The sequence below is a fragment of the Lampetra planeri genome, chromosome 54, assembly GCF_965212315.1.
Source record: "Lampetra planeri chromosome 54, kcLamPlan1.2.h2, whole genome shotgun sequence".
Lineage (NCBI taxonomy): Eukaryota > Metazoa > Chordata > Hyperoartia > Petromyzontiformes > Petromyzontidae > Lampetra > Lampetra planeri.
In genome coordinates this window covers 5,972,054-5,999,317 of record NC_136160.1, presented here as the reverse complement: position 1 = coordinate 5,999,317, position 27,264 = coordinate 5,972,054, and the positions used below count along the sequence as shown (strand labels likewise).

The following is a 27,264-nucleotide window of genomic DNA, read 5'->3' as shown; positions in this document are numbered from 1 at the left end:
GTAATTGTTGTAGTTGTAGTAATTGTTGTATTAATTGTAGTAATTGTTGTTGTAATTGTTGTTGTGGTTGTTGTGATTGTAGTAATTGTTGTAGTTGTTGTAGTAATTTTTTTAGTAATTGTTGTTGTAATTGTTGTAGTAATTGTTGTTGTAATTGTTGTTGTGGTAGTAGTAGTAATTGTTGTAGTAATTGTTGTTGCGGTTGTTGTAGTAATTGTTGTAATTTTTGTAGTAATTGTTGTGGTAATTGTTGTTGTAATTGTTGTAGTAATTGTTGTTGTGGTTGTTGTCGTTGTAGTAATTGTTGTATTAATTGTAGTAGTAGTAGTAGTAATTGTTATAGTAATTGTTGATGTAATTGTTGTTGTAATTGTTGTAGTAATTGTTGTTGTGGTTGTTGTTGTTGTAATTGTTGTTGTGGTTGTTGTTGTTATATTAATTGTTGTTGTAATTGTTGTAGTTGTAGTAATTGTTGTTGTGGTTGTTGTAGTAATTGTTGTAATTGTTGTTGTGGTTGTTGTAGTAATTGTTGTTGTAGTAATTGTTGTGTAATTGTTGTTGTAATTGTTGTTGTAGTAATTGTTGTTGTAGTAATTGTTGTTGTGGTTGTTGTAGTAATTGTTGTTGTAGTAATTGTTGTGTAATTGTTGTTGTAATTGTTGTTGTAGTAATTGTTGTTGTAGTAATTGTTGTTGTGGTTGTTGTAGTAATTGTTGTTGTAGTAATTGTTGTGTAATTGTTGTTGTGGTTGTTGTGGTTGTTGCGAGCGTCACGACTCTGCGTCATCATCGTCTCAAGGTTCAGCCGCGCGCGGCCACGAAACGAGACGCGAAACAGACGACAAAGTCCCGCGTCTCGTGCCACATACAAAGTACACAGACACAGAGAGAGATCATAGACAACAACAACAACATCAACAACAACATCATCTTGTTGTGTTGACGAAGCAGCAGCCCAGCGACATGTCCGACGTTAAAGATCAGCAGGAGAAGGAGGAGGAGGATCTGCGCAGCGTGTTGGTGACGAGCGTCCTCACCCTGGAGAAGATCGACCAGGGACTTTACAGGTCACACATCTTTGTTATTTTTTTTACAATTAAACTTCCACTATTTATTTTAAAACGATTTATTTTAAAACGTACAAGTTAACGTTCCTCGTTAGCGTTGCCACAATGTGATTATTTATTTGTGGCGTTAAGTCGCTGATCGGAGATGATTTGTAAATGCAACAGCATTGACGACGATGATGATCATCATCATCATCACGGTCGATAAAACGAGTACCAGTGCGAGTTCGCCCCCCCCCCCCCCCCTCGTACGGCGCGGAACTACCGATGCCGGCGCCTGCCACACTAACGTGGAATTGCCACCGCCGGGCTACGGGACCAGCCGATTGTCTGGCGAGCAGCAAAAGCGAAATGTGTGTTAGTCGTTAACAAGATGTTAATGTTAACGTGGTTGTTAACGAGGGGGGGGGGGGGAGGTTATCATCTTGTTAAAGATGCGGAATTTAACCGCGATGTTAATGATTTGCGTCTTCGATCAAATTTAAAAAGGGGACGGATAACATGTTGGTGGTGGTGGTGATGTTGATGTTGTTGGTGGTGGTGGTGTTGATGGTGTTGTTGTTGTTGGTGGTGGTGATGTTGTTGTTGTTGGGGAAGTTTAAATGTTAATGTTTTGTGTCTTCATCATACCGGGTACAGTGCACTGTACTGTACTACAGTGACCCACGGATGCCACGCTGAGGCACAGGCGCTGTCTGCTGGGGACAGTGCGCATTGCACACTGACACACAGACACACACATACACACACACATACACACACACTGACACACACACTGACACACACACTGACACACACACTGACACACACACTGACACACACTGACACACACACTGACACACAGACACTGACACACACTGACACACACACAGACACACACACTGACACACACACTGACACACACTGACACACACACTGACACACAGACACTGACACACACACACTGACACACACACAGACACACTGACACACAGACACACTGACACACACAGACACACACAGACACACACACACTGACACACACTGACACACACAGATACACACATTGACACACACACTGACACACACAGATACACACACTGACACACAGACACACACAGACACACAGACACACACGCACTAACACACACACTGACACACACACACAGACACACACACACTGACACACACTGACACACACACAGACACACTGACACACACACAGACACACACACTGACACACACACTGACACACACACACTGACACACACACACACAGACACACACTGACACACACACAGACACACACACTGACACACACACAGACACATACACACACAGACACACAACAACAACAAACAACAACCGCCATTCGCCACTAAGTGGCGGTGACGTCACCACGACGCTTGTGCCAGGCCATGTGCACCCTGAGGCCACGTGAAGTGTCGAACGCCCGCTGGCAGGAGGTCACGGGGCAGACCCAGGTGCCACGGGTCGACTGACCGAGATGACCGAGATGACTGGCTGATGCACCACCTGTGCCCCCTACTGTGCCAACTTGCTGTGCTTTAGCCACCCGGCGCTCCGCTCGTTGTTGTGAGCGTCGCTCCTCCGCCCTCCGTTGTTGTTGGAGGGCGACTGCCTCCAACTGCCCAGTAGCGTCCTTCACGAGCCTCCTCCACAGAGGCCGATCTTGACACCGCTGGTACCAGTCATAGGCATGTCCTCTCAGCTCCACGTCCTCCTGTACCACATCACTCCATCTCTTCTCTAGTCCGTGCCGCGCCCGTTTAGCCCCCTGGATCCGGCCGAACAAAAGCTGTTTAGGCATGCGGTGGCTGGGCATGCGGGCTACATGACCCAGCCAACGCAGCCTTGCCTGCCGGAGGAGCTCACCGATGGGACTTTGCCCAGATCTTTCAAAGATTTGTGAGCTCCTCACACAATCCAGCCTGGTTAACTCAGGATGGATCGTAGACACTGACACACACACACAGACACACACACTGACACACACACTGACACACGTGTGTAGACACACTGACACACGTACACGTATGTGTGTATGTATCCGTGTGTATGTGTGTTGATGTGCAGTATCTTTTTGTCCACATATCTGTAAGTCGGGCGTGATGCTACTCGCTAACGGCACTTGCCCCGCAGTTTTTTTACAGCCTATACGGTGGATCTTTGTCTTTGTATGTCTGTGTGCGTGTCTTTGTGTACCTGTGTGTGTATGCATACGTGTGTTTTTGTCGACATGTCCGCATGTCCCTGTGTGTCTTTGCATGTGTGCGTGCGCTTGTGTGTAGTATATTGCTTGTCTTCATGGGTCTGCGTGTGTGTGTGTGTGACTTTGTCCTTATGTGTTTTGTGTGTATGTGTCTATCTGCACGGCTGTCTGACGGCTCAGCGGGGATGTGTGCAGACAAGGGAAGGAGGCTCCCAGAGACAGACAGACAGAGGGACAATGCGATCCACACAATGAGAGGGAAAGACACCCAGACACAAATGCAGGACGCCAAGGCAGTAATTATAATATTCAAAATGTCCCCCCCCCCCAATATATTGCTATAAAATAGATTTCTGTTTATTTGATTGTGGTTATGCTTGTACTTTATTAATCCCTAATCACTGCCATTGCATACAATGAAACAAGAAAAGGTAAAAAAAATTAAAACAGAGCAATGTAATACAATACACTATTAGACATTGTTGTTTGTGTTAGTGAATTTTGTAATATTTTAGACAGGAAATTAGTTTTTAAATTTATATTTTTTTTCTGGGGGGGGGGGGACCCCCAGACCCCCTGGAAGATTTGGTCCCCCCCAAAAAGTCGAACCTGTGAAGAGACATGGGTTGACAGTACACAGATGCAGATACAGAGACAGACGCTCATTGAGATAGACACACAAGGATAGAGACTTCACGAACGCAAGTGCCACCACAGCCTAAATAGGCGCTCACAAACAGCGCTTGCCTCTACAGAGTGTTTAAAGTTAAAACGTGGTCATGGAAAAACAAAATACGGCGGCAGAGGGCGCCCTGAGCGACAAAAGTGAAAATTAAATTTGACCAAGTGAATGCCTGAAACGAGAGCTACATTGAGTAAGGTCGTCCAGGGATTGATACAACCACTTAGTGGATCGTTATACCGCATAACAGTCCAGCAGTGGATAGATCATGGCAGGCGATGAAGTTGATAATGGGGCTTCGTCGGCAGCAGCCTTACCCCTACAGATTGGGGCAAACGTCAAATGGACGCTGATTCTGATGGTGGTGGTGCATTTGTATACTGGTGAGTGGTAGTGTAGCGGGTAGCACGCCGCGCTACGAACTTGGCGACCCGGGTTTGTTTCCCGCTCACGGCTAACACCGGTGACGATTATTTGAACCGGTCCTGGGCCTCCCTTAGGTCGACTCGGCCTCAAATAAGTACCTGGTGCGATGTGTAAACATTATTTCCACTCGGGAGACAAAGGCGGCCGGGCGTGGTGCGAGCAACCCACCGCCTCGTGTGCCGTGCCGGCCTTCAGAGCCGCTAGATTGAAAACTCATTTTTTTTAGAACCGCTTTTGGTGTTTAGTTTGTTGTCCTTCCCCCGCGCCTCCGATCAGCACCAACCTCAGCGTCCTGTTAAAGCTACACCGGGGGATATCTCTTTTGTCCATGTGCATGCATAGGGGGTCGCATCCCTGGGTGCCACGGTCGAAAACGCTGTTTGGCGGGCAGATCGTGGGGCAGGCGCTGGTGGCGGCCGGGCTCACGGTGGCCAAGGGCCTCCACGCACACTCGCTCCACTGCTACTTCGTACGTCCAGGTGCGTGGTCGGGGGGGGCTGACGCGGCGCATCACGGCGCAATGCCGGGGCTGATGCCAGAGGTCGATACCCGTACCCTACCCGATACCCGGCTACCCGTACCCGGCCGGGTACGGGTACCCGTTTGCGACCCTGGTGCGGCCGGGTACAGGTAGGCCGTGAGTCACTGGTGCGTAACCGTTTGTCACTCATTTCCCAACGTCTTGTCTCTTCTCACAATTCAATTTCCTAGAATCAACCCACCCGCGCCTGCAACATGGCTTCATCCCAGAGGTCGCAATCGGGTACCCGCACCCTACCCGATACCCGGCCGGGTACGGGTAGCCGGGTATCGGGTAGGGTACGGGTACCCGTTTGCGACCCTGGTGCGGCCGGGTACGGGTAAGGAATCAAAACCCGTTTGCGACCTTTGGCTGACGCGTCTCGAATGCCGCCGCGCTGCGCGAGCATCGGCAAGCTCCTTCAACTTAGAGCTGCCCGGCCCGGTCCGCCGACTACTATAACGTCCCGTCAGTTCACCGGCATTGTGGCAGGCAAGCCCTGTTGCTATGATGTCGAAATTGGTTAAAGAATTTCGCTTGTGTTGAACCAATGCTGCTGAAATTATCCACTTCGGATCCACCATCTGGCTGATGGGATGTGCAAAATATTAACTTTTTTTAAAAGTGGGGATACAAATTTTTGAAATAATTATTTCCCTTTTTCGATTTAAAGCTTCCGTAACTGCAGGGATTCACGTAAAAGGGAAATAATAAAATAATAAAAATAAAACAATAAAATACAATTCTCACGACGTTTCGGCCACAACGCAAGCAGCCGTCCTCAGGTGAAGAACAGGTCTGTCGGAAAGACAGCGTCTGAAATAAGAATTATTTCCTTGTTGATGTATTTTGTTACGATACAGCGGCAGTGGCCAACACACCTGGCATAGTGATCCATTTTCTGGTGGTTCTCAACAGGCTCCGCTATCCGCCAGAAAGCTTCGACGAACAATTTCCCGGACGGATATAGCCCCCTTAATATACCCTAGACATACCAAGCACCGGTGCTATCTATAGGTAGAGGTTAAGTTTGTTTTAAATATATAAATTCTTAGCTGGGGGTTTTTACTTGTCATCAGCTGTTACGAAATGTTTCATGTGCTTATGTTTGCATTTGTTATAATTTACCCTGAGATCCACAACATATGTTTTGCGATCCACCTGTGGATCGTTATCCACGTACTGACCACCACTGCCTTACAGACGTCAGTGAAAAAGAGCTTTATAGCGTATCGGATTCCAGTACACATAAATATTATTATTCTTCTTGGGACCTCCTTTGCCAGTACCAAAACATGAGAATAGGTTTTCCCCTTTTTTCTGGCAACAAAACAGTTGTGTTAAGATGTTAAAATACCAAACTGAAACCTTTTACAAGGAATCATGTCTGCATTGACCACAATACTTGTGGTCAGAATGCAAACAAAAGACATACTCTGGAGGTGTCATGATGTAGATGCTCACCCCGAGCTCTCATTACTCTGATAGTGGCATCGTCTATGGGCTGTACGCCTTTTGGCGTCCTCTGGTCTAACACCGTTTTGAGACTAGGCTCAAAGTAAGCTGTCTCTGGTGTGAACCAATCAGTTTCAAGGACAATGCATTTATGATCAGTGTTTTTTTTGTTTGCATTCTGACCACAAGTATTGTGGTTAATGCAGACATGATTCCTTGTAAAAGGTTTCAATTTGGTGTTTTAACATCTTAACACCTGTTTTGTTGCCAGAAAAAAACGGAAAACCTATTATCATATTCTTATTCTGTTAATAGGAAGCTGTGGATTTCATTTCTTAACCCCTTGATGACCTAACCAATATATTCCTTTGCCTGCCTTTCCTCTCTCTACTCTTTCCCTTCCTTCTGCTTCTGTGTCTTGCCTTAGATCATAACTAGCGGCTCCTGCAGGTTCACTTGTTTCTACAGACGCGGCGATCTTGCGTGTCCTCATTCCTCTTAGGTTTTTTACGGTAAAGTCACGTAGGTAAAAATACAAAATAAAAATAATAGAAATAATCATAGAAATAAAATAATAATTTTATTCCTGATTTGAAGCTTTCGTAACTGCAAGGATTCATACTCTTAGTTCTTTCGGTAAAGTCACGTAGGTAAAAAATTAAATTTAAATTAATAAAATAAAAATCACGACGTTTCGGAGGCAACACCCACCTGATGATGGAGACTTGTGTTGCCTCCGAAACGTCGTGATTTTTATTTATTTTTTATTAATTTTAATTTCATTTTTTACCTACGTGACTTTATTAGAAATAAAATTAGAATTTTATTTCTATTATTATTTCTATTATTTTATTATTTATTTTTACCTACGTGACTTTACCGAAAAAACCCTAAGAGTATGAATCCTTGCAGTCACGAAAGCTTCAAATCTAGAATATGCGGAGGATCTTTGTTGTTATTGCACGGGACACATCGGAGCCCCTAAAAGATGCCATCGCTGTTGGCGAGGCACGACCTCTTGTCGCCAGAGCGGTAATTTCAAAACGAGAGAGAGAGAGAGGGGGGCAATGAAAGGGAGGGAGAGAAAACAAAATCAATAATCTCACCGCGTCCCCCTTTAAATGTCTTTCTCTGCCTGCCTACTCTGCCACCTACTAAGAACAAGCCTTGAGATGAAGTGGTTCTTTCCGACCTTTCTAAACTGTGTTGTTATTATGATTCATCTTAAGCATGATCGTCATTCTCTTTCATCGCGCCCTTTAACTTGCGTCAAGTGAAACACGAAAACACTCCTTAAAGAAATGCATTTTCAAACATCTGAATGTTGAGGAATCCTTCCCAAAAAGGTCTTGAGACTCGGTGACGCTTTCCCGCGTAAATAAATTCCGTTGTTATTATTATTAATGAGTCTCTTCCATCACGTTGTATAAGCAATTCAAGTCAAACACCAAAACACAATCCTTACAAAATGAATTGGACAAACCGTCGCAATGTAACCAGGGTCGCTCCTGAAAAGGTCTTAAAACTCAGTGAGACATTTTCTCATTAAATCATCATCATCATCAGCCATGATTAATTCACTGATGGATGCAGACCTCCCCAAACCTTCACCATTTCTATTCTTAGGCTTTTTCGGTAAAGTCACGTAGGTAAACAAATAAAAATAAAATTAATATAAGTAATAATAGAAATAAAATAATAATAGTTCACGTCGTTTCGGAGGCAACACAAGCTTCCGTCTTCAGGTGGAACCGTCACAGCACGATAGCTATATCAAGTAAAGAGAGAAGTCCAAAGATACAGCAATCGTGCTGTGACGGTTCCACCTGAAGACGGAAGCTTGTGTTGCCTCCGAAACGTCGTTATTTATTATTATTTTATTTATATTATTACTTCTATTCATTTTATTTTTTACCTACGTGACTTTACCGAAAAAAGCCTTGCTGTCACGAAAGCTTCAAATCTAGAATCTTCACCATTTCTCATCGTACTGTGACATCAACAATGAAGCTAGAACCTGCACACGTGCGAAGACCTATACAGCACTATCCCACGCAGTAATTTATAGCGTTCATCCAGCAGTGGATAGATGATGGTTGATCGTGAAACGTCGTTACGTGCTCATTAACTGAAGTGACTATTGGTCATGGGGATTGCTCTTGAAATCGCTGGCGAGTTGCAATAACAAATTGGCGCACGTTAAACGCTTGTTTGCCACGTGACAATTTAATTTGTTTGGCTGTGTCGGATGGTGGACGGTTTCACGACAATAATTTGTATAGATCATTAGGGGGAGCTGGGGGGGGGGGGGGGCGGCGCGGGGGGGGGGCTAGGGGGGGTGGGGTGGCGGCCGGGGGGCCTACCCAAAAACTAGTTACGAAAACTTGCGTGTTCATCAATCGGCCGTTTCTGCTGTTGTCGTCATTGTCGTCATCGTCGTCGTCGTCATCGTCATTGTCGTCATCGTCATCGTCGTCATTGTCGTCATCGTCGTCATCGTCGTCATCGTCGTCATCGTCGTCATCGTCGTCATCGTCGTCATCGTCACTGGCACGGTGTCGTTGCAGGAGACCCGCGGGTGCCGGTTCTCTACCAGGTGGACCTCGTGCGCGACGGCCGCAGTTTCTCGGTGCGCTCGGTGCGTGCCGTGCAGCACGGCCTCGCCATCTTCGTGTGCCAGGCCTCCTTCCAGCTGGACCAGCCGAGCCCCATGGAGCACCAGTGCTGCATGCCCGACGTGCCGCTCCCAGAGAGCCTGCTCACGTGGGCAGAGCTCATCGACAAGGCCATGCGGTAATGCCAGCGTAGTGCCGAGTTGTCAGAGGGGGGCGCGTGTGTTTTTTTCTCGTGTTGCCGACCATGAAACATTCGGGCTGCCTGCCGTCGCCTTACCCATCCGTCCAGAGTTTATCCAGTTTTTTTATGTGTAAAAGTAACGATGGCACGGTGATGATTTCTCAGTGCGTGGGTGCGTTTGTTGGTGTGGGTGCCGGCTTGAAACCATACGGTAACGGTGCCACGGTGAGGCTTTATGAGTGTGTGTGTGTGCGCGCGTGTGCGCTGAGGTTATGCTTTGGGTAGTAGCGGGCGGTGCAGTAAAATTCGTTCTGTTTATTCGTCCCCATCGTCGCTCTTGAGCTGATGGGATGGAGAAGTATGACGATGATGACGCTGAAGGCCTGTACATATGATGGACGTCACCACTTAGTGGCAAATGGTGTCTTTTATTGCTGTTACCGAGCACGCGTCGGCTTGAAACATTCAGGCTGCCCTGCCTACGATCCATCCCGTCCTGCCCTCGAGCGAAGAGCTTGCTATGCAACGAGGCCAAACGTCGTTTGTGACGAGCGTTCGACGTTTGTTGCTGTTCCGCGGTCAGCTTCCACATTGATCGTGCTGCGTGTGTTGTGTGTTTTATTTTATTTTCCCCCCTCCTCTTCTTTCTCTCCCCCCTTTATCCCAGGGACCCGTTGCTGTCCGAGCGACACCGACTAGGCCTCAGCAAGATCCTGGCGAAAGAGGTTCCCATCGAGATTCGTCCCGTGATTCCCATCGACTACGTTCCCGGCACCCCCCTCGAGCCCAGGCAGCTCTTCTGGGTCCGGGCGAAGGGGCACATAGGTCGGTGGTGGGGGGGGGGGTCAACGACCTCTTCACCTCTGGCCTTTGTTTCATCGCTTTGTTTCCGAGTGGGATCGCTAGCGACAAAGACAACGCGGTTATAGGAGATCGAAACCCATCCTTGAATGGGTACGTGGCGCAGTGTAACGACGACTACTATGACTAAAACTAACTTTGCATTTTTTTTATTTTACCGGGTAAGTCCCACTGAGCTGTGTAGCTGTTTTTCAGAAGCAACCTGACCACAAATGATAGCCCAACGAAGTGGCTTGTCACGTGGAAATTCATAGCAGCCAAATCCGCTAAATGCACGTTGATTCTAAAAATATGGAAGGAAACGCCGGAGGACTCGGAGAAAAATCCACGCGACCGCAGGGAGAGAGACACGCAAAATCCAGATATACAGCGGCAGGCGTCAGGGTCGGGATCGAACCCACGACCTCCTGTGTACCAGGCGAGGTAGTTAACATCTCCTAGCCACCGTGATGATGATGAGAGAGAGAGACACGCAAACTTCAAATATATACAGCAGGGTCGGGATCGAACCCACGACCTCCTGTGTACCAGGCGAGGTAGTTTAACAACTCGCGGCGAACGCGGCCTACGCCACCCCGCCTCGTGCGCCGTGCTGGCCTCGACAGCTGCCCGCTCACGGAGCCTGTGGGAGAAACCTCGTCTCTGTGCGTTGCTTGCCGCACGTCAAGTTTTTGTTGCGCGTGCGTTTTCTCCCGCCAGGCGAGGGCGACATGAACATGCACCGCTGCGTGGCCGCGTACATCTCGGACTACTCGTTTGTGCGCACGGCGTGGCATCCGCACGTGCACATGCCCGTGAGGTCCATGGCGTCGCTCGACCACTCCATGTGGTTCCACGCGCCGTTCCGCGCCGACGAGTGGATGCTGTACGAGTGCGAGAGCCCCTGGGCAGGTCAGTGGCTTCATCGCCGTTTCGCTGCCATCATCGTCGTTAACTTGCATCCCGCTGGGATTTTTGCACACAGCGTTGGTGTACGGTGCTTTTTCTGGAATATTTTGCTGGTTTTTTCCCCTGGATTTTCTGTTTGCACTTAGTCACATATTCTTGGTTCTTTCGGTAAAGTCACGTAGACAGAAATAATAAAATAATAAAAATATAAAACAATAAAAATTGTCACGACGTTTCGACTGCAACACAAGCAATCATCATGAGGTGTGATGATGATGCTCATCAGGTGTGATGATGATGATGATTGCTTGTGTTGCAGTCGAAACGTCGTGAGAAATTTTATTGTTTGAAATTTTCATTATTTTATTATTTCCCTTATACGTGACTTTACCGAAAGAACCAAGAATATGAATCCCTGCAGTCACGAAAGCTTTAAATCAAAACTGAGTCACACAGTCACTTGAAGATGTTTTCTTGTTTATGTTTTTGTCTTTTGTTTGTTGCGGTTGCACCCGATTCAAGAGCCGAATGGCTCACAGGGCTATACCAAATAAATGAAACTGAAACTGAATCATCATCGCCACCGTCGGCTAGATCGTTAGTATTCAACCTTTGCTGCCCCGTTGTTAGCTCGAGTGAAGACGGTGTCAAATGAACTCCCTACGCCTTAAACTCATAAACTCTTTTATTTTCACCGTTTTAATTTGACCAGGTAAGGATCATTGAGCTCGATAGCTCTTGTTCAGAAGCGACCGAGCCAAAATCTATCGGTCAACGAAGTGGCTTATCACGTGGACATTTATAACGGCCAAATACTCTAAGCGCGTGTTTCTAAATGTGGAGGGAAAAACCGGAGGACACGGAGAAAAATCCACACGACCACGGGGAGAACACGCAAACTCCAAATATACAGCAGCAGGCGTCAGGGTCGGGATCAAACCCTCCTGCATACCAGGCGAGGTAGTTAACATCTCGCCACAGTGGCACCCCCTCTCATCCCCATGTCTGCCATCTCTCCAAGTGTTCCTTTTCCTCCCAGTGTCTCCCCTCGTCTCCCCATGTTTCCCTTCACCATCCAGAGTCTCCATCCTCCTCCCCGCGTCTCCCTTATTCCCATGTCTCCCTTCTCTCTCTCTGTTAATCTTCTCCTTCACTTGCCTCCCTCTACGTCCCATCCTGTCTCTTCACCTCCCCCGTGTCTCCCGTTACCTCCCCAGGGCGGTAAATAATTATTACGATATTATAACAAACAATACTTGCAAGTGATTGTGATCGTCAATATGTATTCGTTCGTTTGTTAGTTTCTCAATCCACTTGTCCTGGCTGGCGTCGCCGCGGCAGCATATTGAGTACAGGGTGGTCCAGACCTCCCTTTTCACTGACAACAGACTCCAGCTCTTCCTGGCGAGTTCCCGGGCGTTCCCAGGCCAGCCGAGCGACATAGTCCCGCCAGTGTGTCCCGAGCCGGCCCCGGGGTCTTCTCCCAGTGGAACGTGCTGCCCGGTAGAGTTCCAGAGGGAGCCTACCGGGGGGCGCATCCTTATCAGCTGCTCGAACCACCTCAACTGGCTCCTCTCGATCCGACGGAGCAGCGACTCGATGCTGAGTCTCTCCCGGATTGCCGAGCTCCTCGCCCGATCACGGGGAGTGAGCCCGGCAAACCCTGCGGAGAAACCTCATTTCGGCCGCTTGTACCCGCGATCTCATCCATTCGGTCATTACCCAAAGCTCACGGCCATAGGTGAGGGTGGGAACGTAGATGGACCTGTAAATCGCGAGAGCTTTGTGCGAGAACTCGGCTCCCGCTTCACTACCACGGAACGGTACAGCGCCCACATCCCTGCGGACGTCGCGCCGATCTGCCGGCCGATCTCCCGCTCCCGCTTACCATCACTCGCGAAAGAGACCCCGAGGCACTTGAACTCCTCCGCTAAGGGCAGCTGTTCCCCCCGTTCAGCTGAAGAGCGCACGCCACCGTCTCTCGGGAGTGAACCACGACTTCACGTTTGGAGGTGCTTATCCCCATCCCCAGTCGCTTCACACTCGGCATCGAACCGTTCGAGTGCACGCCGGAGATCACGGACTGACGAGGCAAAGAGGACAACGTCGTCTGCAAAAAGCAGCGACGCCACCTCCATGCCCCCGTACCGGATACTCTCCATACCTCGCCTGCGGCTTGATATCCTCTCCGTGAAAATGACAAACGGGAGTGGAGGCGAGACGCGACCTTGCCGGAGTCCAACGCCCACAGTGAGCGACTTTCATTTAACACCAAGAATACGGACGCAGCTCTCACTCGGGGAATAGAGGGACCGAATAGCACACGCAGGTGGCACCGGTACATCGTAGTCCTGCAGCACCTCCCACAAGACACTGCGGGGAACACGGTCCAAGTCTACAAAAGCAGCGGTCGCCTGGAAAAGCATGCTCCCATGACCCCTCAAATATCTGGTGAGAGGGAAAAGAGCCGCTCCATTGTTCCACGACCCTGACGGAATCCGCATTGTTTCCTGCTGAATCTGAAGCTTGACCACCCGGCGCAGCCTCCTCAGGCATCGGCTTTACCTGTGACGCTGAGAAGTGTGATTCCTCTGTAGTTGGAGCAACGTCGAAGAGGCGTGTTAGCCACGACACCCTGACACTCGTCCGCCCCGACAGTTTTGCCGCTACGAAGGCCCGCGACCGCCCCAGCGTCTTCAGCAGCCGTGATGGATCCGACCCCCCCCACCTGTTTCCAGGGCTGCCTCCTGAGAGGAGTGTCATGTCCACCGGGTTGAGGAGCTCCTCAAAGTGTCCCTGCCACCTCACGACTACCTCCTTAGTTGAGTTCAATGCTACGCCACCACCCTTGCTGAGAACAGCCTGGGCCACGTCCCGTTGACCCCTTCTAAGGCATCGGATGGTTTGCCAGAACATCTTTGAGGCTGCTCGGTAGTCCCTCTCCAAACTCCTCTCACGCCCCGGGGGCTTTCGCTTCAGCGACTGCTGCCACTGCCGCCCTCTTGGCAAGCCAGTGCCTCTCAATTGAGTCGTGACACCTTTCTCTGAGCATAGCTCGGAAAGCCTCCTTCTTCAACTTGACAGCTGCTCTCACCACTGGTGTCCACCAGCGGGTCCTAGGGTTGCCGCCATGGCCACAGCTTTGCACAGCTGCATGGACAATCGAGGTGCTGAGCATCGTCCACTCGGACTCAATGTCCACGACCTCCCCTGGAGTGCAGGAGACGTTTTCCCGGAGGTGGAAATTGAAATCTTTCTGCACTGGGTCTTCCGCCAGACGTTCCCAGAACATGCGGCCTTAGGTCCGATGATACGACTAAAAAGTCAATGATTGACCTTAGGCCCAAGGTACTCAGGTACCAAGTACACTTATGAACATCCTTGTGTTCGAGCGTGGTGTTTGTTATTGAAATTCCGTGACTAGCGCAGAATTCCAATAACATCTTACTCATAATATAACAGTAAAAAATGTGTCACGTTTTTTCAAAGGACAAAATAATTCACTTCTTTAGCCCACCGGTGTGTTGAAGAGAGAATCAACAACATTTTAAAATGTGAGTAGTACGACGTTTTGCTGATAATTACAATCAGCTTCATCGGGCAAGAACGGTGAAGCTCTCCTGTTGCTTCCAGTCTTAAATAGAGCAGCATCAGGGTGACGTCATCATTTAATTCAATTCAATCTGGTGCAGTGATTCAAGGCAAAGAGAGGGAGGGTATTGTAATTATATAGATTGGTAATCATTCAATTGTTATTCATTGGTATTTGTTTCCCTTATAAGGAATTGTAATTGTATTTATTTAATAATACGCTTCCAGGCCGCACTAAGCCTGTAGCTGTCAGAGCGATTGAAGTTATCTCTGTTTTTCTCAATTTCATCTTACTGTTCGGGTTCAGATCAGGGGGGGCATTCCTCCCAATCACGCCTTTCCAGGTATCTCCATCGTTTCCCACGTGAGCATTGAAGTCGCCCAGTAAGACTGTGGAGTCGGTGGGTGGCACTCTGTCGAGACATGCACCGACCGTCTACAAGAAGGCCGAATACTCTGAACTGCTGTTTGGCGCATAAGCACAGACAACAGTGGAGAGTTTTCCTTTCTGAAACCCGGAGTCTCATCGAGGGGACCCTCTTGTCCACTGGGACAAACTCCGACTGTACAGCACCCAGCGGGGGGCTTGTGAGTTTCCCCACACCCTCCCGGGGCTTCTCACCAGGGGTTGCTCCCGGAATAGGTCTGGATAAAATGTGGGGGTCAAATAGCAACGAAAGTTCGACGCAAACGTGGTGATGATCGTGGCGATGTTTTGCTCGTGTCGTCGGCGTGCAAGCGAGCGGAAGGGCGAGGGGTTAGCAGAGGTCGCAAACGGGTTTTGATTCCTTACCCGTACCCGTACCCGGCCGCACCAGGGTCGCAAACGGGTACCCGTACCCAGCCGGGTACGGGTAGCCGGGTATCGGGTACCCGGTTGCGACCTCTGGGGGTTAGGACGAGCGAGCTCGAGCGGTCGGAGCGCGCCGGCGGCGACACCGAGGGGGTGGGTGGGGGGGGGGCGACGTGATCGAGCCGCGGTTGGCAAAATATTGGGCAAACAGCGCACACGGCAAGTCGCCCGTGCGTCATTCTTTCGCCGCTCAATTAAAACCAAATTTTGGGGGCGGCACGCACGACCCCCCCCCCCCCCCACGCTAATTAGGGTTTTTTGTCCGTAATTAATTCACGGTCCGCCAAGCGCATTAATTGCCGTCCGCAAGGGCGAGGGGAGGGGAAGAACAAGCTTCTGTCTCCCTGGGACCGTTGTTTTTTTTCAGACGCCCTCCTTTTTCTGTGGTCAGGCAGCTCCTCTTGACCCTTGACTCCTCCAGCCACTGTTCATGCGGTGGTCGTCGTCGTCGTCGGAATTCTCACGACTGTCATTGTAATTGACATCGTCGTCATTGTCATAAACGTCATCATCATCAATGACGTCACGCAAAGTCGTACGCTTACAAAGACAAAGATCCCTCGTTTTTTTTTAGACTATTGGGGCAAGTGTTGTTAGCGAGCACCTATTAAGGCCGCCATGTCGCACAAGTGCTGATGTTTACACCCTGCACCAGCAACTTGTTTGTCCGCGAAGCCCTGGGCCAGTACCGATATCACTCGCCACTGACCGTGGCCAGGAACCAAACTCAGGTCATCCGGTTCGTGGCGCAGTGCGCGAGCCACCGCTAAGATCCACGCACGACGAAGACCACGACCCCCAATATAGCCATGCAGACTTGTTTTAGGCAAGTGCTGTCAGCGAGCACCGACGCACAGTGAACACACGTGCACGCGCACTACAGCAAGTATTACAAACGCCACACGTAACGCGATCCACACATGCACTGTGGTATACACGCGTCGCACGCACCACAAACACACACTACATACACCAACTACACACACGCCCACACATACACGCGCACTGCATACATTCACGATCGCTGCACACGTAAAAGACAAAGATTCCCCTTATAGCCTGAACAGACTGTTGGGGCAAGTGCTGTTAGCGAGCACCTGTGAAGGCCGGCACAGCACACGAGGGGGTGGGTATCCAGCACCACGCCCGGCCGCCTTTGTCTCCCTAGTGGCGATCTTTACGCACCTCACCAGGTACTCATTTGAGGCTGAGTCGACCTAGGGGAGGCCCAGGACCGTTTCAGATAATCGTCACCGGTGTTGGCCATGAGCGGGAATCGAACTCGGGTCGCCGGGTTCATAGAACAGCGCGCTAATCGCTACACCACCGCTCCCCCCCCCCACATACACGCGCATGCACACACGCGCAGTCGAAGGCCATGAATTGCAGTTGTGTAAACACGGCACTTGGCAGGGTTTGGGTTTGTGGGACCCTAGTGATGTCATCTCGCTCTCTAAGACCCGGCCGCCTCACAGAGGTAGGCCCGGTGGGGAGCGGCGGTGCAGCGGTTAGCGCTATGCTGCGCTCCGAACCCGGCGACACGAGTTCAAATACCGCTCACGGCCAACGCCGGTGACGATGATCTGAACCGGTCCTGGGCCTCCCCTAGGTGGACTCGGCTTCAAATGAGTACCCGGTGCGGTGTGTACACATCGCCACTAGGGAGATGAAGGTGTTGGCTATCCACCCCCCTCGTGTGCCGTGCCGGCCTTCATAGGTGCTGCTCGCTAACAGCACTTGCCCCAACAGACTGTGAAGGCTATACGGGGAGATCTTTGTCTTTTTATTTGGTGTGTGTGTCTTTGGTGTGTGTGCGGTGGTTGTGCGGTTGTCTTTGTGGTGTGTGGATGCACTGTGTGTAGTGTTTGTGCGATTGTCGTGTGTGTGTGTGCGGTGGTTGTGCGATTGTTTTTGTGGTGTGTGGATGCACTGTGTGTAGTGTTTGTGCGATTGTCGTGTGTGTGTGTTTGGTGGTTGTGCGATGGTTTTTGTGGTGTGTGGATGCACTGTGTGTAGTGTTTGTGCGATTGTCGTGTGTGTGTGTGCGGTGGTTGTGCGATTGTTTTTGTGGTGTGTGGATGCACTGTGTGTAGTGTTTGTGCGATTGTCGTGTGTGTGTGTGCGGTGGTTGTGCGATTGTTTTTGTGGTGTGTGGATGCACTGTGTAGTGTTTGTGCGATTGTCGTGTGTGTGGCGTGTATGTAGTAGAGGAGAAACCACCGTGATGGCAACTTATAAACTAGTTGGCTATAAGTCATGCCTCCGTGTGGATTGTGTAACGCTTTCCACAATGCGTGTTGTCTTCAGAAGCATTTTTCGATTTAAAGCTTTCGTGACTGCAGGGATTCATCTTCTTTGGTTCTTTCGGTAAAGTCACGTAGAAGGGAAATAATAAAATAATAGAAATCAAACATAATAAAATAATTCTCACGACGTTTCGGCCACAACGCAAGCAGCCATCCTCAGGTGAAGAACAGTTCTGTCGGAAAGACAGCGTCTGAATGAGAAGCATTCATTAGCAGCACGGATTCTGACGCGTAGCTGTCGGGGGGTCAAAAGTCTTTCGCATTTTTTTTTTAAACTAATTGTTTTTCGTCTGGTTTGAGTACCTTCAGTTTTTGGGGCGACCCTTTTATCAGTGTGGCCAGTTTGTTGATCTGGCGGGTCGCGATGCACACCTGACGCTCGGCGTTCGCGTCGCCAGGAGCGTTATTATCGCGCGCGTGCGGGCGCATCAATGGCAATAAAAGGCGTTACGGCAAAAAAGAAAAAATCGTGAATTCCCATCGCGCGGCATTCCTCGGTTAATACAACACAGCCGCGCGCCGGCGGTGTTCGTGGTGGCGCTCTCCACAAAACCGCTTCTCGTGGCTCCCCGAGGAGTTATTGAAGTCCATGCCAAGTTGTGGGTAACCCCCCCACCCCCTCCCTTAGCCTCCAGGGCAGACTATATACGTACGTACGCGTGCGCAGCTACACGTGTTCGTGCGTGCGTTTCGTTTTTTTACACACGCGCCTCCGACTAAATCACGTGGAATGCGCCCGATCTCATCGCAGCTCGGAAGCTAAGCGGGGCTTGAGCCTCGATAATGCTTGGATGGGCGACCGCCATGCGTAAGTAAAAAAAAAGAAAGCCCAGAGCGCTGTCGGGTTTCTGCGGGGCTACGTTGCGGGCGGCATTGGGGGCCTGAGCAGCAAAAATGTGGTGTTGTACTGCACTTTATATGAGCCTGGGATTAACGACGATGGGGAGGGAATTCCAGAGTATGGAAGTATGTTCTTAGGTTTTTTTCGGTAAAGTCACGTAGATAAAAAATTTAAATTAATAAAAGTAAAATAAAAATAAAATAAAAATCACGACGTTTCGGAGGCAACACAAGCTTCCGTCTTCAGGTGGAACCGTCACAGCACGATAGCTGTATCAAGTAAGAGGAAGTATGGTCAAACAACCCTTACCCTCCACGCCCCCCACTGCGTGCTGATCAGCACGTGTTGCTGAAGGCGGGGGGGCGGGGGGGGCCGTGGACGTGGGAGCGTAGCGGTACGGTACAACAGCGGATCTGGCTGCACCGCCCTCTGTTGCCCACAGCGTGGGCGTCCGCGAGCGTCCGTTGGCGAAAAAAAAAATGTTGTTCGCGAAACAAAGCGAGGTCTGTTTTTTTTGCCGTCAATAAGCGCTTGGCTCAAAGTCTGGAGCCCATGTGAGAGTGGTGGAGCCTTGATTTTGTGGACTAGGATAAAAGCTGCATGAGCTACTAATTGATGCTCATTAAGCAAATTGTGGCATTTTCTCGGACAAAAGTTCGCTCCCAGCCGCTAAACGCCCGGTTATTTTCTCTTCCGACTGCTGGCCGTGTCAAATACCTCCCCTGTCCTGCCCTCAATGGCGGGGCCCGCTGGCATTCGAACTCCCACCACTGCCAGAAGTATTTTCTACGTGTTGTTTTCATACTTCCTCAAATGTTCATTCGCCTGCATCGCACTCGTGACATCCGTCGCCGTGGGACAACGCGAGCGCACCGGAGCTAGCCGGTTCGATCCAACCTCCGAGCGCGGCAGTTGAAACAATGGGGGCAGAGCGCCGAGGTGGTGAGATGTTGACTACCTCGCCTGGTGTACAGGGAAGGTCGTGGGTTCTTGCCCGACGCCTGCTGTATATTTTGAGTGTGCATGTTCTCCCCGTGGTCGCGTGGATTTTTCTCTGGGTCCTCCCGGCTTTTCCCTCCACAATTCGAATCATGCATTTAGAGTCATTGAATAAATGGAAGTAAAAATCGCAATTAATTTATTTATTTTTGGCGACTCCGTCCCACCGCGCACAGAAATCAAAACCTCTCCTTTCTTCACCAAGCACCCGTCGTTGACAAAATTGCCGTAGTCACAAACAAAACTTTGAAACTTTGATTAGCGCATCGTGTAGAGCTCGTCGAGAGGAATAGATCGCCGTGTCGTTCGCCTTCGACGGACATAAAATGACGTCGCAACGCAGTTTATGCGAGAGCCCCATAAGGTTCATATTGGCTGCGAAACATTTCCACGTGATAAGCCACTTCGTTGGGCTATCATTCGTGGGCAGATCGCTTCTGAAAAAGAGCTGCACATAGCTCAGTGCGTCTTACATGGTCAAATAAAAATAGTTTGTAGTTTAAAGTCGAGTTTATTTTACGTCTAGAGACAAAGACGGGAAGGAGGGGGCGATTTTTTTTTTTGCGCACCACGGAGGGGGTTGTTTTTGCCATACTTCCCCACGCTGGTCAATTGCGGGTTTTGGTGAAGCTGGCGGTAGACAACCGTGCGGAACCGGTTGAGATGCATTTCACTTGCCGTAAATCAAGATACATTCGTAAAATGGCAATTGAACCTTAACTCCTCTCTCCCGCCGCCACGTGCGGTCTGGGTGCTCGCACGGCTTCGATGACGTCTGGCCGCCCGCGTGGAAGAGTAGGCCAAGTACCTTTTTCGAGGGGCACTCCCCAACCGCTCGCGTGCGCGAGCGATCGCTAGTCATTGACGTCCACGCGGCTCATTTTATACGCTCGCGCCGACCTCCGTTCGACGGACGATTTCGTTTGTGCTGCGGAGTTTTGGTTTTAGAGTCGCCGACGGCTGCAGCCACACTGCGAGCGGACGTGCGGCCAGCCGCTATCAGTCACTGCGGCTGTGGCCACAATGCGGAGGAGGAGGATCGCAGTTATCGGAGTGGAGGTCGGCGCGGTCGTGGACTTTCGTGTCCTTAGGCAGTGACGTCCGGAATGCCGGAGGGGTGGGTGGTGGTTGGGGGGGGGTCAAGAGACGCGTCTGTTTGGCGGGGTCAGGTTTTGCGGTGTGCCGCGGAAACCGCTTTTGGAAGAGGAGAGAGATGGGAGTGCCGAGTGTAACGACGACCCGCGTTGCCGTGCGCGCCGGAGAGACGGAAGCCGCTGACTTCGGCGACTCGATTAAAAGGAAGTTGTTTTGGGGTGGGGGTTGAGCGCGTCTTGACGCCGACAATTTCGCGGTAGAGGAGACGGGAGAGTGTTGGTGGTGGTGGGGGGGGGGGGCGCAGGTGGGCCATTGGGCGATGGCGGCTGCGTTCGGTTCTTCCCGTGCGCAGGGTGGGGGACGTTCGACCGCCGGGGCAGGCGTTGGAATGGCCTCCACGAACGCGGCGGTGACCACGGGGAGGACCTGAGGCCAGATGGTGAGATGTTGTTCGGGCAGCCTGTGGGTCTCTGTGTGTGAGTGTGTGGGTCTCTGTGTGAGTGTACGGCTCTCTGTGTGAGTGTGTGGATCTGTGTGAGTATGGGTCTCTGTGTGAGTGTGTGGGTCTCCTGTCGGAAGGCTATGGCTCTCTGTGTGAGAGATGGTAGAGGTCGCTGCATGTCTCTGCTGTGCAGGATCTGTCAGAGGGCACAACGCGTCAGCAATGATGTGTGGTGGCGTTATCGGCTCTGACCATAACGACATCTTGATGTAGATGGGAACACTTTGGCTGCCGGCCGTGAGACTCGACTTTAGAATGTCCGTTGTCAAAGGCAGAAGTGCTGCTTCATAGCAGCGATGTGGGGGGTGATGTGGTGATTTGGGGGTGATGTAGGAGTGATGATGTGGTGGTGATGTAGGAGTGGTGATGTGGGGGTGATGTATGTTGCCGCGGTGACGAGATGTTAACTACCTCGCCTGGTGGGTTTGATCCTGACCCTGACACCTGCTGTATATTTGGAGTTTGCATGTTCTCATCGTGGTCACGTGGCTGAGTCGACCTTGGGGAGGTCGACTGGTTCAGTTAATCTGTCACTGGTGTTAGTGGCCGGGAGCAGGAATCGAACTCGGGTCGCCGGGTTTGTAGCGCATCGAGCTAAACGCCACTCTGCTGCTCACCCACACGCACACGCTGTGAGACATCGGCACTGTGTGTCATCATTAACCTGGATAAACCCGGATGGATCGTAAGCAGATCAGTCTGAATGTTTAAATCCAGCATACAAACATACGTGTGCACAACAACAACAACAACCGCCATTCGCCACTAAGTGGCGGTGACGTCACCACGTCGCTTGTGCCAGGCTAGGTGCACGTTAAGGCCACGTGAAGTGTCGAACGCCCGCCGGCAGGAGGTCACGGGGCAGACCCAGCAAGTGCCACGGGTCGACTGACTGAGATGACCGGCCGATGCACCACCTGTGCCCCCTACTGTGCCAACACACACAGACACAGACACGTGTACACACACGCACACCCACACACCCACACACACACCCAACAACAACAACCGCCATTCGCCACTAAGTGGCGGTGATGTCACCACGACGCTTGTGCCAGGCCATGTGCACCTTGAGGCCACGTGAAGTGTCGAACGCCCGCCGGCAGGAGGTCACGGGGCAGACCCCGCAGGTGCCACGGGTCGACTGACTGAGATGACCGAGACACACAGACACGTGTGTGTACACACACACACGTGTCTGTGTGTGTACACGTGTGTGTGTGTGTACACGTGTACACACACACGCACACGCGTACGCAGCGTGTACAGCCCCCCGCCAGACCTTTTGTTTGACCGTACTTCGCCGCGCGAAAACTCTCCGGCGAGCGCGCTTTTCGCGACCGCTTGCGAGCCGCCGGATAGTTTTGGGCCGCCAACTTTGTTGACGTAACGCCGGCGGTCGGTCGGCCCTTTGGTGTGCCCGCAGGCAGCAGCCGAGGCCTGGTGCTGGGCCGCTTGTGGAGGAGGGACGGGACGCTGGCAGTGTCCTGCGCCCAGGAGGGGGTCTTCCGCCTGCGCCAGAAGGCGCCGGGAGCCGCCCCAGCCAGCAAACTGTGAAGGCCCCGAGTCCGAGCCCCCGGCGGCCGCGGCTCAGAGTTGGAACGCCGCCCAATCCTCGCCGGCTCGTTCCATCGCACGCACTCGCTCGCTCGCCTGCTCACTCGCCCGTTCGCTCATCCACCACATTCACCGCACACTCACTCAGCACATTCACCGCACACTCACCCACCACTCACTCACCCACCACTCACTCACCCACCACATCCACCGCACACTCACCCACCACTCACTCACCCACCACTCACTCACCCACCACTCACTCACCCACCACTCACTCACCCACCACATCCACACTCACTCACCACTCGCTCGCTCGTTCGCTCATCCACCACATCTACCACACACCACTCACTCGCTCGCCCACCACATCCACCGCACACTCGCCCACCACATTCACCACACACTCACTCAGCACTCACTCGGTCACCCGTTCGCTCGCCCACCACATTCACCACACACTCACCACTCACAGAGACAAAGTTTACCTGTGTAGCCTTAGCAGATTGTCGGGGCAAGTCCTGTTAGCGAGCACCTATGAAGGCCGTCACGGGACACGGGGGGGTGGGTGTCCAACACCACGCCCGGCCGCCTTTGTCTCCCTATTGGCGATGTTTACACACCGCACGAGGTGCTCATTTGAGGCTGAGTCGACCTACGGGAGGCCCATAACCGGTGCAGATAATATAATCGTCACCGGTGTTGGCCAAGAGCGGGAGTCGAACCTGGATCGCCGGGTTCGAAGCGCAGCGCCCTAACCTCTCCACTGCCGCTCCCCACTCACCGCACCCACTTGTTCATCCTACTCGTCCACTCACTTTACTTCCGCACTCACCTCGCCCCACCCAACCACCGACTCATCTCGCCCACCCAGAGATCAAGACCACAAAAGCCGCCGTGGCCGACATTAGAGTCACCACACCGATCACAATTGAGCCCCTCGATCCGATTTGAGAATCACGTTTTTTTCGTTTGCCCCAATGCGATTCGTGCGGTGATCTCCAGTGCAGAATCCTCCGGACAGTACAAACGGCAAATAATCGCTTCGCGCGCGATCGACTAATGGACACGTGTATCGGTGCGGAGAGGACTACCCCGATAGGGCGGGCCGATCCGAATAGTTCAGTTCCAGCGCTCGGAGTAACACGCCGCACGAAGCCGGACACGCTCATCGTACAGCCGGACACGCTCATCGTACAGCCGGACACGCTCATCGTACAGCCGCACACGCTCATCGTACAGCTGCACACACTCATCGTACAGCCGCACACGCTCCTCGTACAGCCGCACACGCTCATCGTACAGCCGCACACGCTCATCGTACAGCCGGACACGCTCATCGTACAGCCGGACACGCTCATCGTACAGCCGCACACGCTCATCGTACAGCCGCACACGCTCATCGTACAGCCGCACACGCTCCTCGTACAGCCGCACACGCTCCTCATACAGCCGCACACGCTCCTCGTACAGCCGCACACGCTCCTCGTACAGCCGCACACGCTCATCGTAGAGCCGGACAGCGGCACGAGCGAGAAAAATTGCTCAGGAGCGGAGTGCAGGAGTTGATCGCAGGGCCATTCCAACGTAAACTCGGGGCATCCTGAACACGGATCGGCGGCCGCCGCGCTCGCCGTTCAAAAAAACAACCCGGCCTAGCGGAACAAAAAACACGTGGAGTGAAATGACGCGTGCTGGCCACAGCTGGATGGGGTTTGGCAGTCGACACGGTGGTGGGGGGTGGGGGGGGGTGTTGGCAAGGTGCCCGTGGGTTATTCAAGTTTTTCGATTCGTACGCTTTGCGTTCATGGGTTCTCACGTTCACCCCCTGCGGCCACTGGAGGTGGACACCGCTCAACCCCGCGGCACGGGCTGGAGCAGTCGACAGACGGATTCTCAAAACGGATCGTCACCATTCGCTGAATCGCCACACAGAGACCCATCACACAGAGACCCACAGACTCGCCACACAGAGACCCATAGACTCACCACACAGAGACCCGTAGACCCACCACACAGAGACCCACAGACTCGCCACACAGAGACCCATAGACTCACCACACAGAGACCCGTAGACCCACCACACAGAGACCCATAGACCCACCACACAGATACCCATAGACTCGCCACACAGACCCATAGACTCACCACACAGAGACCCATAGACTCCCCACACAGAGACCCATAGACTCGCCACACAGAGACCCATAGACTCACCACACAGAGACCCATAGACTCGCCACACAGAGACCCACAGACTCACCACACAGAGACCCATAGACCCACCACATAGAGACCCACAGACTCACCACACAGAGACCCATAGACTCACCACACAGAGACCCACAGACTCACCACACAGAGACCCATAGACTCACCACACAGAGAGCCATAGACCCACCACACAGAGACCCACAGACTCACCACACAGAGACCCATAGACCCACAGACTCACCACACAGAGACCCGTAGACCCACCACACAGAGACCCATAGACCCGCCACACAGATACCCATAGACTCGCCACACAGACCCATAGACTGACCACACAGAGACCCATAGACTCCCCACACAGAGACCCATAAACTTGCCACACAGAGACCTATAGACTCACCACACAGAGACCCATAGACTCGCCACACAGAGACCCATAAACTTGCCACACAGAGACCCATAGACTCACCACACAGAGACCCATAGACTCACCACACAGAGACCCACAGACTCACCACACAGAGACCCATAGACCCACCACGCAGAGACCCACAGACTCACCACACATAGACCCATAGACTCACCACACAGAGACCCACAGACTCACCACACAGAGACCCATAGACTCACCACACAGAGAGCCATAGACCCACCACACAGAGACCCACAGACTCACCGCACAGAGACCCATAGACCCACAGACTCACCACACAGAGACCCATAGACCCACAGACTCACCACACAGAGACCCATAGACCCATAGACTCGGCACACAGAGACCCATAGACCCACAGACTCACCACACAGAGACCCATAGACCCACAGACTCACCACACAGAGACCCATAAACCCACAGACTCACCACACATAGACCCATAGACCCACAGACTCACCACACAGAGACCCATAGACCCACAGACTCACCACGCAGAGACCCACCATCCGCGTGTGGAGCGCCGAGTGTTCCACGGGCCTCTCAAAGGTAGCCCTGTGATATCCGCTTCCGCGGGTCGGTTGTACGGTTGACACTGAAGGGTCGTTGCTGCGCTCTGAGGAATCCCATTGGATGCTTCGTCTCGTAGCGTCACGCTGACGGCCACGATTTATAGTGGCCCCGTGATGTGGGAGGGGGAGCGGGAAAAGGAAAATTGTTTTAAAGTAAAGAAAAAAAAATTCAAGTGAGAAGTGCATAAAGTATACAACTGCTGCCTGTCGATTCAAACAAAACGTATACTTGCTTTCCAAACTTTGCGTAAATGTATGAATGTGTCGTTAAACCCGCCACCACCCGACACAGCCAAACTAGTAAGGGTTGTCATGTAAACGGAACGTGGCAGTAATTACAAGTAGCCTGATGAAGCTGTTTGTAATTACTGGCGAAACGTCGTACTCAGATTGTAAATGTTGTGGCTTGGCTCTCCAACACACCGGTTAGTGCTGTACTAGTACACTACACTATACACTACACTACTATACACTACTATACACTACACTACTATACACTATACTACTATACACTACTACACTATACACTACACTACTATACACCACACTATACACTACATTACTATACACTACACTACTATACACTACACTATATACCAGAGGTGGGACAAAGTCATTGTTATGCAAGTCCAAGTCGAGTCGCAAGTCATCAAATTCATGACTCGAGTCTGACTCGAGTCCAAGTCACATGACTCGAGTCCACATCTCATAGGTGGGACAAAGTCATTGTTATGCAAGTCCAAGTCGAGTCGCAAGTCATCAAATTCATGACTCGAGTCTGACTCGAGTCCAAGTCACATGACTCGAGTCCACACCTCTGCTATATACTACTATACACTACACTACTAGACACTACACTATACACTACTATACACTACTATACACTACTATACACTACACTATACACTACTATACACTACACTACACACTCCACTATACACTACACTACTATACACTACACTACTATACACTACACGACTATACATTACACAATGCACTACATTATACACTACACTACTATACATTACACTACTATACATTACACTACTATACACTATACTACTATACACTACACTATACACTACACTACTATACACTACTATACACTACACTACTATACACTACACGCTAGTGCTGTACTAGTGACAAATTGGCCACGTTCTGTTTACGTGACAACCCTTACTAGTTGGCTGTGTCGGGTGGTGGCGGGTTTTAACGACACATTTATATATTTACACGCTCTAATCCAAAAAAAACTGTATTATGGATGATATTGGTCGCGAAAGCCTCCGTGTTCAACCGCCCACGCGTTGATATTAAATCGTGAATAATTTTTATAAAATTGTAACGCTGCTGATGACGATCTAAATAAAAAAAAACAATCGCAAAGAGTTA

At 51.1% G+C, this 27,264-nt stretch overlaps 1 protein-coding gene across 1 annotated transcript; it reads left to right on the top strand.

Moving 5' to 3' along the window:
* The first annotated feature begins 776 nt into the window (after positions 1–776).
* On the top strand, positions 777–27,264 carry ACOT8 (acyl-CoA thioesterase 8). The gene is made up of 6 exons (XM_078617468.1): positions 777–1,066; positions 4,729–4,865; positions 8,929–9,154; positions 9,825–9,982; positions 10,718–10,909; positions 22,520–27,264. Exons 1-6 carry the CDS (start codon positions 963–965, stop codon positions 22,648–22,650), a joined length of 948 nt encoding a protein of 315 aa, XP_078473594.1. The 5' UTR covers positions 777–962; the 3' UTR covers positions 22,651–27,264.